This window comes from Crotalus tigris, unplaced genomic scaffold (genome assembly GCF_016545835.1).
Source record: "Crotalus tigris isolate CLP2741 ecotype Arizona unplaced genomic scaffold, ASM1654583v1 scf7180000017639.5415321, whole genome shotgun sequence".
NCBI classification, from domain to species: Eukaryota; Metazoa; Chordata; class Lepidosauria; order Squamata; family Viperidae; genus Crotalus; species Crotalus tigris.
In genome coordinates this window covers 4,559,755-4,577,651 of record NW_024096532.1, presented here as the reverse complement: position 1 = coordinate 4,577,651, position 17,897 = coordinate 4,559,755, and the positions used below count along the sequence as shown (strand labels likewise).

The following is a 17,897-nucleotide window of genomic DNA, read 5'->3' as shown; positions in this document are numbered from 1 at the left end:
GTTACCAGGTTTGCAGAATATACTATATAGGACACAATTGTTAAAAGCTATTGTGTAAAAGCCAGTTTAGCATTGCACTACACCCAATGGTGCAAGGGCAAGCCAGATTCACCCACCTACTCAAGGAACTAGTTTCCTATCCATAAAGAATACACCCTGTGGGGGGGGGGACCCCAAACCCATTTCAATGATCAGGTTCTTGGGTCTACTTGACATAAGGCAAGTTTAGAAAATGAAGGGTAACAGAACAGTTTGAAGGCAGGGTTTATCCACTGTCACCCAGTGGTACAGTATAGCTACGACATCACTGTACCAAAGGCAACTGCTATTTTCCCATTACAGAGACTCATCGTTGATACTCCATTAATATTTAGTCTTGCCACTAGGACAGGCATGCCAAACCCGCGACGTCATGTGACATCACGTATCGGGCAGGTTTTGCCATTGCCGGCAATGGGGTGGGCGCAGGTTCCATGTGATGCGTCCAGCTCATGGGCCGGCAGTTTGACACCCCTGCATTAGGAATAACCAACCCTGCCACCCTTTTGTTTAGTAAGCTTGCTTGCAAACAAATGACCCAAAAAATAAATGTACTTTTTATTGTAGTGTTTTATTTGTGACGAATACTTGGAAGTACCATGAACTCCCATGAGACAGACTACATTGTCTCCCTCGGAATCTCTCAAGGGGGCACAAATCCACAAACACAGGGAGCAGAAAAGGTTGCAGACACTCAATTGTAGGGAAAGGCAATGTCCTTGAAAAGAACATTGCTTGGAGATTTTCTGACTGGGCAGCTGTGATACATTTAATAGTCCAAGAACACCTTCCAAATAATTGCTAACATTTTGCTGCAAGTCAAGAGATTCCCCAACTCTGCAGAGTAATTTTTTGTTGTTCCTTTCCCAGCCACTGAACTTGACCCAGTTCTAAGTAGCATCCACAGTATCATATGGTACTTTAAGTAAGCCGTATAGCTCTTCAAAGGCTACTCTTTTCCTGCTACTACCATAGGAGCAGGGACAGGACAGAAAAGAACAGCTACACATGAAGGAAGGGGTTAGAAAATAACCCCTTTTAAGAAGGCGTGCTTTGCAGCAGCATTACCAGCAAGAGTTTACTCAGATGGGTGTGTGTATAATGCTGCTACTGGAGTCCAAAGTTATCACCAGTAGGAACTATTTTGCAGGAGTAAGTGACATTGCCCTTTGCAGCTTCAACAGACATAGCAAAGTCATTCATCTTCCCATTGCTTTCTAATCAGGCTCTGATAAGGAAGCCTCTCACTTCTGCAGGAAAAACAGAATAAGGGACATAATGGATAAACAATGCCAAATCCTTCCCATCCCAAACAATGGATCCAGGAAAATTTCTTAGTTGCATTTCTTCTTGGGAAGAAGGTCCTCCACTTAGGCATCTTCGGTGCTCTCGTTAAAATGTGGACAGGCAATTCGGCCCAGTCTGAACGAAACAAGTAACATAACATACATCAGTATTATAACATCTAAAAGTTTGGACAGCCATCCCCAATCAAGTATCCAGAGATTAGTTGGATTTCAACTCCCATACATTTGATACACTCCAAAATGGGATAGACCAGTGAAAATTACCTAACCACAGTACATAATTACTTACCAATAGTCTTTTAAGGGTCCAAGTAGTCTACACTGCATACATTCCCAGAAGAATCTGGCTCACATCAAGCCTGCCAGCAACTGCATAATATTTCATCTTCACCTATGAAAAATATCCAAATTAGAATTCTACTGGCCTTCTCCATAGTAGCTCCTTCCCTGTGGAACATCATCCCTTCAGAGATAAGATTGGCCCCCACTTTGGCACTCTTTCCCAAGACCCTGAAGACATGGTTCTGCCAATGAGACTGGGAACCCCAGAGTGATATGGATCTCATCAAGTGGCTGGTCTAATTGTCACAGGGGAGGGGAAGAGAAGTAGTTGTTTGTACTGGCATTTTGTATTGGTATTGTAAGCCCCCTCCCCGAGTTAGGTGACTTTATACATTTTCTTAATAAAATCTTTAAAATGTGCTTTGTTTAAATTCCATTCTCAAACAATATCATGTTCTGAGTGTAATAGAAGCAGTTTCAAAGCAACAAGGTGATTATTCAATGTTGTGCCTCATTTCCATTTCCAAATCTTCCCAAGAGTAATTGACATTTTTTGGCCCATTAAACAAAATCAGTGGCTACAATATTCAGCACTTAAAGCTTTTCATAAGTCCAGGTAGTGCTCAGTTTACGACCACACCTGAGCCCAAAATCTCCATTGCTAAAGAAGACAGTTGCTAAATGAGTTTTGCCTACTTGCCACAGTTAAGTGAGTCACTGCAGTTGTTAAGTCAGTAGCACAGTTGTTAAGTGAATAGGACTTCCCCAGTTTCAAAAAAGTGAACACATGATCGGGACACTACAACTGTCATGAGTCAGTTACCAAACGTCCAATTTTGATCACGTGACCACAGGGATACCGGGTGAAAAGTTGTGTGAAAAATGGTCATTTTCAGTGCTGTTGTAACTTGAAACAGTCACTAAATGAACAGTTCTAAAAGATTACTTATATAAAAGCATCCTACTCTTTGGAAGGGAAAAGAGGCAGAAGAGGACAAACATGGCATGAGAAAAAAATATATCTGGAGATGGTTCTAACATGGAGTCCTTCCCTTCTGCTTTTTAATATTATATCCTTACCTTCCACTATGAGATCCCCAGTCTCTCAAAAGCAAAGGACAAACGGAGAACGGGTACTAGGAAAGGAAGGAAACAGCAGGCCAGCCCATTCCAGTAGGCAAAGTGCAGATCATCTTCCTGGAAATCCTTTCCTTTGTAAGGTTCTGTTGGAGGTTAAATCCAGTTCGTATCTTATTCCAAGCTGGAAGAAAAAGGCAGGCAGAGGAAATTAAGTCTGAGGCAGGCTGCGTTTTGGAAAGAAGGTCTCCATTTATTTGATATCCAGAAACAACGACAAAGCATACGCACTTAAAAATCAAGCATACCTTAGGGGGAAAAATTAATATTACCTACAAACCCAGAATATCAGGATATATGTTCCCAGAACTCAACATACAGGGAGGCTGGGAAAGGGGAATCATATCTGCAGCCCTTTCCCTACTTTACCAACCCTTTTGAATCCCCACTTCAATTCTGGGATAATCTGCAGGTGAAAATGAGCAAGCACAGGAGAATGCACATTGAAAAATGCCTCGGCCCTCTACTTCCAATTGCTCAGAACACAAGAGACTCTTTGAGATCAAATTAGGCTCAACACCTTTTAGGGAAAATGGCTTATAAAGTAACTTCCCTCCTAGAATATGCAGAAAAACAAACTATTTGAACAAGTTTACACTTTTCATTGCAAACATCAAGTTTTCCCACTCATTTTCTTTTCAAATGCAAGTTTAATTGCAAAAGGTTGTTCCTTTAGCTGCAGTGCGGTAATCATTCAGATTCTATTATTTAATTCAGCAGGAATTGTAGAGCAACTGGGTGGGAAATGAGGAACGGATACTCAGGGGAAGAGATGGAGAAGTGGAATGGGGTGGGGTGGTCTGAATCGTTTGCAGGCAGAATTTGGAAAGTCTAAAGGTTAAAGATGTTATTGGAAAAGAGTGGTTATTTCCCTGCTTGTATACTGAAATGAGCTAACAGAAGACACACGCATACACAGACTTGAGGGCAGAAATAAGTAGGCATCTACGCAATCCAAAATAAAACTTTACTTTTAAATAAGTTTAGGACATTCCCTCCTGACAAACTTGGACTGTTCTTAAAAGCACAGGGAGAGAAAAGGGGACATGGCTTTTTGCCCCATTTTGCTGACCAAGCAAACTGGGGTTAAAATATGGCTTTTTTTTTTAAATATTTTCTTAACAGGATTTAAAAATTCTTGTCTCTAGGGCAGGGGTAGGCAACCTTGGCTCTTTTATGACTCGTGGACTTCAACTCCCAGAATTCCTGAGCTAGCATGGCTCAGCTTGGAAACCTCTCCTTTTCTTCTCAGCATGGCTGGCTCAGGAATTCTGGGAGTTGAAGTCCACGAGTCATAAAAGAAGCAAGGTTGCCTACCCCTGCTCTAGGGCTTACAGACATTTAACAGTTACATTTACCTTGAGGGCACACAAAGACTTTGACACACATACAGACCTAAAGACAAAAGAAACAGAAAAGGAAGAGAGAACTCTCAGGTCATTCTCACTGTAAATCTTGTTGTTGCTAAGTCGTGCGTTCCTCCAGGTCTTCCTGTCCTCTAGCATCTTCTGGAGTCCATTTAAGCTTACCTTCAGTGACTCCATCCAGCCACCTCATTCTGTCATCCCCTTCTTCTATTGCCCTCAATCTTTCCCAGCATTAGGCTCTTCTCCAGTGAGTCCTTCGTTCTCATTAGGTGGCCAAAGTACTTGAGTTTCAACTTCAGGATCTGGCCTTCTAAAGAGCAGTTACAGTTGACCTCTTCTAGGATTGATCGCCTTGTAGTCCAGGGGATTTGCAGGAGTCTTCTCCAGCACCATAGTTCAAAGGCCTCAATTCTTTGGCACTCAGCCTCTTATGGTTCAACTTTCACAGCCATACATTGTAACTGGGAAAACCATGGCCTTAACTATATGTATTTTTGTTGGCAGGGTGATGTCTCTTTTTAGTATGCTGTCTAGATTTGCCATAGCTTTCCTCCCCATGAGCAAGTGTCTTTTAATTTCTTGGCTGCAGTCCCCATCTGCGGTGATCTTGGAGCCCAGGAAGATAAAATCTATCACTACCTCCATTTCTTCCCCATCTATTTGCCAGGAATTGAGAGGGCCGATGCCATGATCTAGTGTTTTTCCCTACTTTCAATTTAAGTCTAAATTTTGCAAGGAGAAGCTCATGATCTGAGCCACAGTCAGCTCCTGGTCTTGTTTTTACTGACTGTATAGAGCTTCTCCATCTTTGGCTGCAAAGTACATAGTCAATCTGATTTCTGTGTTGACCATCTGGTGATGTTCATGTGTAGAGCCGTCTCTTGGGTTGTTGGAAAAGAGTGTTTGCTATGACCATCATATTCTCTTGACAAAATTCTATCAGTCTGTGCCCTGCTTCATTTTGCACTCCAAGGCCAAACTTGCCTGTTATTCTGGTTATCTTTTGATTTCCTACTTTAGCATTCCAATCCCCCATGATGATAAGGACATCAGTTTTTGGTGTTGATTCTATAAGGTGCTGTAAGGCTTCATAGAACCGGTCAATTTCATCTTCTTCAGCACCAGTGGTTGGGGCATAGACTTGGACTACTGTGATAGTGAATAGTTTGCCTTGGATTCACAATGGGATCATCCTTTCATTTTGGGAATTGTATCTCAGTATTGCTTTTTCTACTCTTTTATTGACTATGAAGGCTACTCCATTTCTTCTGAGGGATTCTTGCCCACAGTAGTATACCTGATGGTCCTCTGAATTAAATTCACCCATTCCTGTCCATTTTAGTTCGCTGATTCCTAAGATGTCGATGTTCAGTCTTGTCATCTCTTGTTTGACCAGCTTGCCTTGATTCATGGATCTTACATTCCAGGTTCCTATGGTGAGTAGATCTTTACAGCATCGGACTTTCCTTTCATCACCAGATGCATCCACAGCTGAGCATCCTTTTGGCTTTGGCCCAGTTGCTTAACTCTTTCTGGCGCTACTGGTACTAGCCCTCTGCTTGCTCTTCCCCAGTAGCATACTGGACACCTTCCGACCTGAGGGGCTCAGCTTCTAAAGTCATATCTTTTTGCCTTTGGGATCTGCTTGTGGTTTGCTAGTAATTTCGTTTCCAGGATCTGGTATCATCAAATCTGCAAAATCCAGAGGAGACACAGATGGGAGGAGGGGCAAATAAGCAGGTCACTTTCACCAAGTTATATTAAGGCAAAAATCAAACTTTCTAACATGCTCTCCTCATTGTACCCGCCACTCAAGATATTTGTATCCCATTTTTATTTTACAAATAACCCAACAAAGCAATACTATTTTCCCCACAACCACCTTGTGCAGTTAAGTTGGGCTGAGAGTGACTGGCACAAAGTCATCCAGCTAGCTTTCATGGCTAAGGCAGAACTTGAACTCATAGTCTCCTTCTAGTCTGTTGCCTTAACCACTATACCAAACTGGTTCTCTTTGATACAATTAATTTATTTGGGACATAAGGCAGTATTTTTTTTCCTCTGCTGCTTGGCCTTTTTCATGACACCAAGAAAGTCTATTCATTAAATGAGTATGCATGCATGTTTATTCTATGCTGCCACACATCTGAATTTTGATCATGTGACCATGGGGATGCTGCAATGGTCCTTAAGTGTGAAAAAAAAATCACAAATCACTTTTTTCAGTGCTGTTGTGACTTTGAACAGTCACTAAACTAACTGTGGTTAAGTAGAAAACTACCTGCACTGGTGTTTCCCTGACATGACAGTCACTACCAGCGATCAAGCACTCCCAAGAGCTTCTTCCTCAATCACAAATTCTAACAGGCAGGCCAGGATTCTGTTCCTCAGTCCCCCAAGATGTCAAAGGCAAGGGGGGGGCACGGTTATCATCACAGCAGTCTGTGCCCAGTGCTAACATCATTGGAAGAACCCTGTTGCCACATTCTTCTCACCTAGATATAGCAATATTCCTATCCCACCTACCAAGGGAAACGAAAAAGGCAGCTGAATTCAATTCCCATTCCACGGATCTTCCAGGGCTTTTTCTATAAGGGCAGGGATAGGCAACCTTGGCTCTTTTATGACTCGTGGACTTCAACTCCCAGAATTCATGAGCCAGCCATGCTGAGGTTTCCATGCTGAGCCATGCTGGCTCAGGAATTCTGGGAGTTGAAGTCCACGAGTCATAAAAGAGCCAAGGTTGCCTACCTCTGTATAAGGGACATCATATCCTCTCGCCCATTATCATAGTCCTATTTCTTATTCCAATTGTCTATGGAGATTCTCAGTCATCCACAGGTCATGGTTGTCCCAAAGGTGCTTTTTCAGGAGGTAACTGGATTTTGTTTTTTCTTTGAAGACGTTTCGCTTCTCATCCAAGAAGCTCCTTCAGCTCACACTGGATGGCGGGGAATGGAAGGATTTATATTCCTTGCAGATAGCTAGTCATTTGCATGACTTTCCCGAAAAATACCAATGACCAGCTGTCTGCAAGGAATATAAATCCTTCCATTCCCCGCCATCCAGCCAGAGCTGAAGAAGCTTCTTGGATGAGAAGCGAAACGTCTTCAAAGAAAAAACAAAATCCAGTTGCCTCCTGAAAAAGCACCTTTGGGATTCTTATTCCAATCCTCCTTTGCTAAAGGAGTCCTTTTTATTCCCCTCCCCGACTTTTTAAAACAATCAACAGGTCCAGCTTTCACCTTCTCCTTGTTTAAAAAAACTCATTGCTAAAAGTATTATAGCGGCAAATAAAAATGATCCAAGAAAACCTTAAACACGACCCCCCCCCTCCGCCGTCCCCGCCGCCACAAACACCCACCTGAAGCTGGACGCCATTTGAAACAGAAGGGAACGCCGGCGCACGTGGCCTTTTTATACTTTGGCCCCGCCTCGCTTTTCCGGACCTCATTCTCGCCATCCCACCGCTTTGCGCATGCGTACAACAAAGGACTGGGCGCCTTGCGCGCGCGCGATCAACCTAATCTCCGCCCTTCGGCCTGTCTAAATGCGCGTGTGCGCGAAGGGAGGTAAAGAGAAAGCAAATCGAAAATTTATTAACGTCATAAAGGCACAAAGGCGAAGAGGAAGCGGGTTGTGAGCTCGCTTGTATTTTGTTGAGTTTCTTTGGCATACGGTTGCCTCTTTGTCAAGGCACAGCTTAATTAATAGAACCGTAGGACTGTTGAACTAATCGTCTTGTCCAGCGTGACTCAACTTTTCAAGATGTCTGGACTTCAACTCCCAGAATTCCCTTGTCAGCTGGCTGGGGACTTCTGGGAGTTGAAGTCCACACGTCTTTAAATTGCTAAGGTTGAGACACAACTGGTTTTGGCGATGTAAACTGGAAAAGTGCATGTGCAAAGGAGTAAATTGTAAGCAAATAGGCAGCAACCTTTAGAAATTTTAAGTTAAAAACCTACTACTGATTGCTTTCTTGTAAATACAAAAAGGAAAAAATGCAGTCCTGTTGGAATGGACTATATCCTCTAGGTCTAATTTTGGTTGTATTACTGATTAATGTATGCTTATTGGCATTTAGGATTAATGATTTGATACTGTCTTTCTGCTTACTAACCCCGTGCTCCTTTCCAGTGTATATGATGAAACAGAGGGCAAATTATTGACTTGCAATGCAAATTTTAAGCCTACTAGCCTATATCATTTTAAAGATGAATTCTTCAGATTTGTGAAAGAAATGCGTATTACCAATTAAGGTTTAAGACAGCCATTTTTTTAGTGTAGTGGTTAAAACCACAGGCTAGAAAATGAAAGACTTAAGTTCTAATCCTGTTATAGCACAAAAGCCAAGTGAATGACTGGGTCAGTATGCTCTCTCAGCCCTAGGACAAAAGCAATGCAAACCACTTCTGAAAATGGGATCGCCAAGAAATAATGAGTCACCTGGAGTCAAAACTGACTTGAAGATGCACAGGGAAAATTTTATTCTTAATGGAACTATTAACTATCATTTTCCAGAAAGAATACTGTGTTTCCCAGGTGAATATAATTGGCCACAGAGGCAAAATGCTATAAAATTGTCTTTCCTAACCATAATGATTTTATTGTTATTAAAATGCTTCATTCTGTCAGAGAGGAAGATAAAGTATTAGTTGTGATATCTATAGCTGTAGTGCCAATTTGGCTTACAGTTACCACTAAAAAGAGTTATGATGCTTCATATATCACTCACATATTTGGAAACAAAACTAATTTAAGGAAACCTAAATCTTTGACTCTCTAGGGATGAATAACCTTTTGTGGTAGTAAGCAGAAAAAATATAGACAAAATCAAATGCATTAACATGCTCAAATAGCTGGCAAAATCACAAGTGCTAGGAAATGTCAAAATCAACTAATCAGATGCTAACTGTACAGCTTTAAGAAACAAAAAGCTCTGTCACAGAATTATTGTAAGTCAAAATCCTGAGGGATATTTTCAGACAAAGTAAAAATAAGTCACATTAAGTACTGCAGTAGAAATTATTGGTGTGAAGCGGTGCTGATTGAATTGTTATTTTAAAGCCAGAAATTTTCTAAATTTGGCCAGCAAGTCCTTGAAAGTGACGTGCATCTAGAACTTCAGGTGTAACAATACCCAATTAAAGAAAGCTAGTGAAATATAAAATATATATGATGTGATCAAGAGAGTAAAAGAATTGAAATGGAAACAGGGCTGGTCACATAGTAAGAAGAACTGATGGCAGGTGGACCAAGGCAGTCATAGAATGGATCCCACTTGATAAAAAGCATCCACAAAAGAGATAAGATTGATGGATGACATCAGCAAGTATGGCGGGCCCAATTGGCAAAAGAAAGCTCAGAACCCTATAAGTTGCAAACACGTGGAAGAGGTCTTCATCCTACAGTGCGAATCTTTTAGAGACCCGGTGCCCAAAAACCAGCCCCGCCCCTGCTCCACCCCCTGCCCCGCCTCCACCCGGCCTGCCCGCAGGGCCACTCACCACCTCCAGGCCCCGCCGCAGATTGCCCAGGAAGCCCAGCAGTGCCATGGCGGCCACGCCCTCTGCCCGTGCCCTGCAGCATCAACTGCACGATCGGGCGTGAGGGCAGAGTCTTGTCTACGCTGCTTGTCTGCCATGTCCTTGGCTGTGCTGCTCCACTTGGGCCACACTCGGGGGTGACTCTCCTCCAGGGGGGCTGCTGGTGAGGAGGGGGTCGCAGGGGGAGGCAAGGCTGGGACAACAGCATGTGTGCCCACAGAGAGGGCTCCAAGTGCCGCCTTTGGCACCCGTGCCATAGTTTCTCCACCACTGCTACAGTGCATAGACAATAGCTAAAATGATGATGATATACAGGTAGTTCTCGATTTAACAACAGTTCGCTTAGTGATGGTTCGAAATTACAATGGCACTGAAAAAAAGTGAGTTATGACCATTTTTCACACTTATGACCGTTGCAGCATCCCCATGGTCACGTGATTTACATTTGGAAGCTTGACAACTGGTTCATATTTATGATGGTTGAGGTGTACCCGAGGCATGGGATCCTCTTCTGACAAGCAAAATCAGTGGAGAAGCCAAATTCACTTAACAACCATGTGACTAACTTAACAACTGCAGTGATTCACTTAACTAATATGGCAAGAAAGGTCGTAAAATAGGGCAAACATTCACTTAACAAATTTCTCACTTAGCAACGTAAATTTTGGATTCAATTGTGGTCGTAAGTTGAGGACTGCCTGTATATTGTGTGTATATGTATATAGATGAAAATATGTATAAAATTACCCTTGCATCTGGGGAGAAAAACCAAGATAATACTTTTATTAGCTCTATCAAAGTTGTAGAATGTCTTGCAATATAAGAATATGAGAATTATATATGTAGTCCTCAGCTTATGATGAATTCTTTAGTGCCCATTAGTGCCAAAGATACTTATGACCAGGTTTCAAAATTATGAAGGGTAGCCCCCCCCCCAGACATATGACCTCACTTTAGATGCTAAGCAACCAGCCTACATTTACAGATATTTGCAGCATCCTGCAGTCTCATGACCGCAATTTACGATTATTTAACTGAAAATCAGCATTTACTGTCAGTTTTTGGCAAAAAAATGCTCCATAGCAAACAATGAGTTTGCTTAATGACCCTATACTCTGTTAGTTTGCTTAACAATCACCTCAAAAAAGGTCATAAGATTGGGTTATGGTGATGTCCTGCTTTACAACCATCATGATTTACAGCTGTAGTAGGCAGCCCCTGTTTTTTTTTAAAAAAAAAAAAAATCCCTAAAACCAAAAGAAATATATTCTGTCTTTCACAAACCTCTTCTTCTCTTTGACAATTTAGAGAAATCTTTGGCTTATCTTGCTGCCAATTTTCTGAAAATTCCTAGCATGCTCTTCCTCCAAACGGCCAAAAGACAGGCAGTCATTTTTCTCTGTGGTCTTTATACAAGTACATACTCTGGGCAGTTCATGCCCTCAAAATGGCAACACAAGGGACTGAAATCAGATATGCCCTCAAAATAGATGGTTGGTGAATTCCTGACCCTGAAGCTAGGCTAGGCTGTGGAAGCAAATGTAAGGAGCTTTCTAGCTGTGTACAGGGAGAGGGAACAGAACAAACAACACCTAAGCTTTGATTTTCTGCTGGACTTCCTAATATAGCAATTCCCACTCCCAGGAGTGGATTGCAACAGCTGCTAGAGAAGTCACTGCTTTACCCACAGAAGTTGTAGGTAAGAATGCACAGGGAGACTAAGCTTCTACCGTAAGGACCATTTTGCCAGCCCAGAATGGGTTACCTTAATTTGGAGTTTGGAATCTGAGCTTTCATTGCTTTAAAAAGAATAAGTGCTTAGTTCTCATAATCATTGGGGGGGGGGAATTGTTGGTATTTGCCAATGGCAGGGTTGTGAATAAGAATTTCTGTACAGGAAGTCCTTAACTTATAACCATTCATTGAGCAACTATTCAAAGTTACAATGGAACAAGTGACGACCAACCCTCACATTTAAGGCCATTGCAGCAAGTCACATGATCAAAATGTGGACATTTGGCAATGTACATAAACTCTATTTATGATGGCCACGGGCAGTGATAAGATTCAAATATGTGAACAACCAGTTCTCTGTTTGGATGCCACTTCCGGAAGTCCATTCTGGGCCTGAGCAACAAAAAATTAGCTACCGGTTCTGCCGAAGTGGTGCAAATCGGCTGAATCCCACCACTGGTTGCAGGGTCCTGGAGTCATCTGATCGCCATTTTGCAAACTTCCCAGCCAATTTCTGACAAAGTCAATGGGAGAAGCCTGCTTCGATTATCAACTGTGCAATTTATTTAACAACTGCAATGATGTTCTTAAGAACCATGGCAAACAAAGTTGTTAAAATCAGGCAAACTCAACAACCGACTTGCTTATCAATGGAAATTCTGGTCCCAGTTGTGATTATAACTGGTGCCTTCTTTAAAATGGTGCCTTCTGTTTTTTTCCATTATTATATGCTACTTGCCAGCCGCTCATAATATATCCCAATGTCCTCATGTTCCTTTAATTCTCACAGTAAACATGCATACATATGGAACCTACGTTCCATGCACATGCTTCAGACGGTGAAACTAGAATTCGATATGCTGAAACAAAATAGATCAGCCAGTTTTATTGACAACCCCAGCATTTTCCTGGCTCTGCACAGATCAGTTACTTTGGTTTTATGTTTTCCATTGTAGTTATTTGTAGCTTTAGGGTGGAGCTTTATACTTTGGGCTCTGTGCCCCCCTTCCCTATATATTACATGTGATGTGGTGGCTTTCATTTCTAGTATTCCTAGCAAAAATCAGTCACAGAATAAGAAACTTCTCTATCCTGGTGTCTTAGAGAATTTGGGGGGGGGGGGACTAGAATATGCTCCCTTATGTGTGTCCTGTCATTTTCCTGGAATAGAAGAGCTGTTCTCTCCCAGGTTTTGGAAAAGATCCAGGGGTACAGCTGTGGCAGCTGTCAGGGTGTGGAGGGACCAAGAATCTGCTGGGACAGCACGTAAAGATCAATGCTATGCCTGTCTGGGGCACTGAGTAGGAAAGGTAACTATGCTTCCTCTCAATATGTCCCAGCTATAGGACTGTGCAATGCTCAGAGCTAGCTAACATCAGTGGCTTGTTAATAAAGGGTTAACTAGTCCTTCCCCCCCCCCCCCACTCCTTAAGTTTGACATTCCCCAGCAAGGAGGAATTTTCCAGGCCTAAATTCATCTCCTACCAGCAACAGCCCTTTTTCCAAGTTTGGAAAACACTGGAAGACTGGAAATTGCAACAGCATGAAAGAGAAAGCAGAATCGAGCAAGGAAGACGGGAAAGGTAGGTTCAAGTAACTTGAGCTTACTTGTGAATGCTGTGCAGCATTTATGACAGAGAATGAGTATAACTTAGACCATCGGAAGCTATGGGAAGAAAGACAGAGCTGGGAGGGAGAGGAAGAAAAAGCAAAGAGAAACATGAGAGGAGGAAACATTAAGGGATGAGTGTGCTGAGAAGGGAAAGAATGTGCAGGATTCAAATCTTTCTTTCATTGTCCATGAATTGGATCACTGCATCAGATCTCCAGTTAGGATAGTGAAAATCGTACAAGTTGCTTCATAGTATTGTAAAAATTAGGATCAGTTAATTAAAAAAATTACCCGTCATGAACCACCACCACAGTATTTATCTGTGGAACATCATGCTCTTTATAGTGTAAAAAGAATTGTTGCGTTTTGCAATTTGGCAATAGCAGAACCTTTACTGAGTGCTCTAAAAATAGGAAGAAGGAAACTAGGATTAAAACATTAATTAGGTCATTAATGACTGGCTACTAGCCAGCTAATCAATTTAGTAGTATTTTAAGCTGGAGTAGATGATCTACCCTAGACAATTTAGCAGATTTATCTGCATGCACAGGAATACACACACATTTATTTGTGGAATAAATGTCAGAATATAATCAGCATAAGATTGTTGTATCTGGACAATAATAAAATAATGGTGCATCACTTTAACAATAAATAGATGATTGATTGATAAGCAATCTGCAAATTGTTAACATTAGAATTTAAAAAAAACATTCTTGAGGAATATATTTCATTGACTTAGTAGTGATTATTTAAGTGATGATTACTTCTAGTTAAAATCACTGCTGAGATTATGTTTATTCAAAGTTGTATTTTACCATGGTTTTTTTATTGCCATAATTTTTAATTGTTTTGGTGCTTGTTTTTAATATTACATTATTGCCTGCTCTTAGGGTTTTTAAAACACCTTTAAATAGAAAATTTTAGCTATCAGGAGCCTCCCAATGAATGATTGACTGAAAAGATTAATTGTATAAATGAGTCAGAAAGATACATTTTCAGGATAAAATAGGGTTAGGCAGGAAGATATATCTCTCTTTGAAAGGAGAAAGGGGTGCACACTACAGAAGGTGCATTCCTCACAAAACTTGTAAGGAGAAAAAAAAGCAGAAAAACTATTTAGGTATAGCTGATTTAAGAAAGTAGAAGTTAACTATTATTTAATCTTAAATATTAAAAGAGAAAAGACAAATAGTAAAAAGGAAAGTTGTCAGGGATAAGTGTGAAAGGGGGAGAGATAAAGGGGGAGGATGATACTGAACAGGAAGGAGGTGCTATGAATTAGTGAGGGTGGCAGGCACGGATGGAGAACTGAGAGGCAAGGAAAGGCAAGAGAGAGAGAGAGAGAGAAAGAAAGAAAAAGGGGGAAAAGAGATGGCGTGAGTGTGGCTGGGAAGAAGAGTGATACAGCTAAGTCCTCCCTGGCACCTGCCCCAGCTTTCTCTCCCCTCCACCATCCCACTGGTGCTGAGCCACCACCATCTGTTGCTTGGAGCGGAGTGAGTGGAGGACAGTACGGGCAGGATGGGGGCTCCACCAGAAGGTAGGTTTTCCAGCCAGAAGCAAAATTGCTCAATGGGCATTTGTAGAAGTGGGGTGGGGGGAAGAAAGGGATGGGCCCATAAAATGGAAAACTTGGGATGCACTCAGAGAGTGGTTGGGGAGTGTTCAGCCTTCTTCAAACTGTACCTTCCACATAGGTTGAATTGTAGCCCCTATCGTATCCAGTGGGCCAAGGATGATGGGAATTGTAATCCAGAACACCTGAAGGCCTTTTCCAGGCTGGGGAGAGTTGGTGTCCATTTCCATGCCTGTGATTGTTATGCAGAGTAAATGGAGAAAAAGTTTATAAGGTAGATTTTACTATAAAATGGAGTGCAAATGAAGAGACCTAATTACTTTAAGTCAAGGAAGAGGTATTATTTGTTCTTGTTCCCCAAATATTGTCCCCAGTCTTGTATAAAAGACCACAGGCTTTTGGAGAACCTATGAACATTTTTTTGAAACAGTTTACAAAAAAAATAAAAATAAGGGGATATCTGTCTGTATGCTTGATGGAGGATAGAGTCCAAAATTCAGCTTTATTTTAATTATTCTTACATTGTTTTTGTTTTTTTTTCCTCTATTAAATTTTTATTGCCTTTCCTCCAAAGAAGTCTGGGTGGCTTCTGTGGTTCTCTCTCCTCTCCATTTTATCCTGACCACAACCCAATGACAGGAAGGAAAAGCTAAGAGAGAATGCAGCATGGAGGTTTATAAAGCAAGACTATAATTTGTGGGGCTGATATGGGAGAGGGGGCAGGAGAGAGAGATGGCTGCTTGTGGTAGCTAGAATGGCTGGGACTGTAGATGACAGTAGGACAGTATTTCTCAACCTTAATAGCTTGAAGATGTGTGGACTTCAACTCCCAGCATTCCTTAGCAAGCATGCTGGCTGGGGAATTCTGGGAGTTGAAGTCCACACATCTTCCCAGTGGACAATTCTTAGCACTGCTTGTTAAAAATATTATGTAAACGAATGGATTTTCGGGGGGGGGGGGTTAAAGATGAAAGAACCAGTATGAAATAATTGAAGGGATATGTGCAGAAGTTCCTGAGTATACAAAAAAATTGTGGGGTTTCAATCACATATTGGTGGCTGCCATCGTGACTTTTTGGACACCCCCCCAACCCGCATCCATTGTTACATTGGAAGGTTGGACTTGCTTTTCAATAAAATTGGGTAAGAAAAGCCCCTTCTAGGAAAGCAGTATAGAGAGATTGGTGGGTTATTGCATTTTAAGCAAGATCTGGTTGTGTAAATTATTTTAGTTTGATTTGGATAAACTTAGTAAGTCCTGATCATACATTGATCGGGAAAGCTGCCATAATTAATTTTTCTACTTGTAACTGTAAGAAACAGTCCCCAAATTAGCTTTCCCCCACTCTTTTCTCCCCATTCCTCTGCTTTGTATAATATACGTCCTCTTGGTTTATTCATCAAAAGACAGGGAATATCCCACAACCCATATCTATAAGCCAATTTGGGAGCATTTATTTTTCCTTAATGAACAGGGAAGAAATTAGTAATGATTCATACGATCTGAAACCAAAACAGAACTGAAGTAATAAACTTTAAACAGCTTTGAATGACTTGGAACTGAGTGTCATGGACAGTTGGGGTGCCAGTTCTTTCATTCTGAACCATCGAAGAAAATTTGGGTAGATCTTGGAAAGCCAGCAAGTCAGTTCCTAGAATTTACTTTCCCTCCACCCTGCTGTGGGAAATAAAGAGACAGCCTCCATTTGGCAATTTTGACTAGTTTTTTTTTTTTTTAACCCACTTTTTTCTTAGCTGGATGGAAAACTGCAGGCAGTGCAGCCAAATCTGAGAGGCAGAGAGGAGCCATTTCCCTTAGAGCAAATCCTGAGCCATCTTTGCAGTCCAGCCCTTGCCAACTCCAGCTGGGAACTGCCTTCTCTTCCCTCTTCTTATTTTCCAGGGTGGTTTTTTTTTAAATTTTTTTTTTTTTTTTTGGCTTGTGGAAAAAGCAATTGGAGCCAAAATAAAATTAAATTGCAGTGCTGGATCTCAGTGTTAGAAGGGGAGTTTAATGTAATCCTAGAGGCTATAATGAATAGAAAATGGAATAAAAGGCCATTCTGTCTACCCCAATAATGGATCCTGGATGAGGAGTAACTTTGGTGGGACTGAGGTAGATGAAAAATTGCCATTAAGAGAAATGATAAAGTACTTTTGAATTATATTTTAATTAACAGGAGTGATGTTTTGAAAGCATTAACTAATATTATAAACTGGCTGAGTGTGATGACCTGTGTGCAATTCTATGAAGAAAACATTTTACAAGAAGTGTCAACTGAAAGTCATAGATGGTGTAAGATATTACCCGTGTAGGGCCATGTGGTAAGATAGTCATTTGTGTGAACTTCTCCTTTTCCTATGTGTGTGGTCTCAAGATATGAACTTCTCTCTTTTAGTATGTTAAAGGTAGATAAGAAGTCATCCCTTGGGTAAAAGCATGGGTGACAACCTGTATAAAAATGACACCCTGGAAGTAACTCAGGGTTCAGAATTTGTCATATGAATACTCTGAACCTTTGCGCAAATAAAACCTGTTTTCTCCAACCCTTCGTGGTCTTGTCTTCTGATGTAAGTATCGTGGTTTTTCCACTACAATTATCTGGTGACCACGGCAGGATGGCAAGGAGTCTTGGGGCTCTCTGGAGGGCACACCCTGGTGCCAGGGGCCTGTAGTGTTAGGGGGAACATCCCAGGCACCATCGGACCTTTTACTCTGAGGGACCTCCCTGTGGTGCAGGGCTCCAGCAGCGGTGGTCAGCCACTTCAAGAACCACAGGTGAAGGGGAAGGAGACTAGGATACCTTCTAGCTGGCCAGAGGACGGGAGATTGGCCTGCAGGCAAGTATTGGATGGAGAAAAAGAAATTCCTCCCTGTTAACAGGGACGGAGGAGAGGACTGATCACCCTCTCTTTGGAATAAGGTGGGAGGATTGTTGTGAGTGTTTGCTGTGAAAGGCTACTGAGTTTCCCAAAGGTGACCGTGAGTGTCCGACACCCTGGGCCAGTAGTGAGTGAGTGGCATTCGCAATTCCCATTGGAGACCGTGATCTTCTGGCTCCCTGGGTCGAGCGTGAACAAGTGTAAATCCCAATGTTATCCTGAGTGGAAGCACCCCTTACCTTCCTCTCATCCCTTTTCCTCATTTGTCTTGTCTGGTGCCCTGGGAGGATCATGAGGGGTGGTGAAAGTGTGCCCCTCATTCCGTTGAGGTGTATGTTAAAGCATTTTAGTTCTGCTTATGGGACCCAGGACTACGGTATTAAGTGGAGCAGGCATAAGTTGAGGATTTTT

The 17,897-nt window shown here is 41.8% G+C and overlaps 1 protein-coding gene, 1 long non-coding RNA gene and 1 other non-coding gene across 8 annotated transcripts in view; 1 reads left to right on the top strand and 2 right to left on the bottom strand.

Annotated features, from left to right (window-relative positions):
* Positions 1–591: 591 nt before the first annotated feature.
* On the bottom strand, positions 592–4,609 carry LOC120304553. 2 transcript variants are annotated; one of them, XR_005555749.1, is made up of 4 exons: positions 4,213–4,609; positions 2,709–2,889; positions 1,636–1,737; positions 592–1,461 (listed from the first exon to the last, which is right to left on the bottom strand). It is a non-coding gene; the product is annotated as an uncharacterized LOC120304553 (long non-coding RNA). The 2 variants fall into 2 exon arrangements; XR_005555750.1 differs by having other exon boundaries at positions 4,295–4,609.
* A 1,903-nt stretch (positions 4,610–6,512) lies between these two features.
* On the bottom strand, positions 6,513–6,604 carry LOC120304586. The gene has a single exon (XR_005555759.1). It is a non-coding gene; the product is annotated as a small nucleolar RNA SNORD88 (small nucleolar RNA).
* Positions 6,605–7,667: 1,063 nt separating this feature from the next.
* The window catches only part of LOC120304552 (protein kinase C and casein kinase substrate in neurons protein 2-like), a 71,339-nt gene continuing 61,109 nt past the window's right edge, over positions 7,668–17,897 (top strand). For 2 of the 5 annotated variants that reach the window (XR_005555748.1, XM_039335283.1), the window contains exon 1: positions 12,582–12,995. Coding sequence is in view for 3 of the 5 variants with exons in the window: in XM_039335283.1 (XP_039191217.1) it covers positions 12,956–12,995 (40 nt within the window). In the remaining 2 variants the exon portion in view is untranslated. Of the gene's footprint in view, positions 7,705–12,581; positions 12,996–14,292; positions 14,568–14,724; positions 14,878–17,897 lie in introns of those variants that run through there. The other 3 variants (XM_039335287.1, XM_039335284.1, XM_039335286.1) reach the window with 3 other exon arrangements.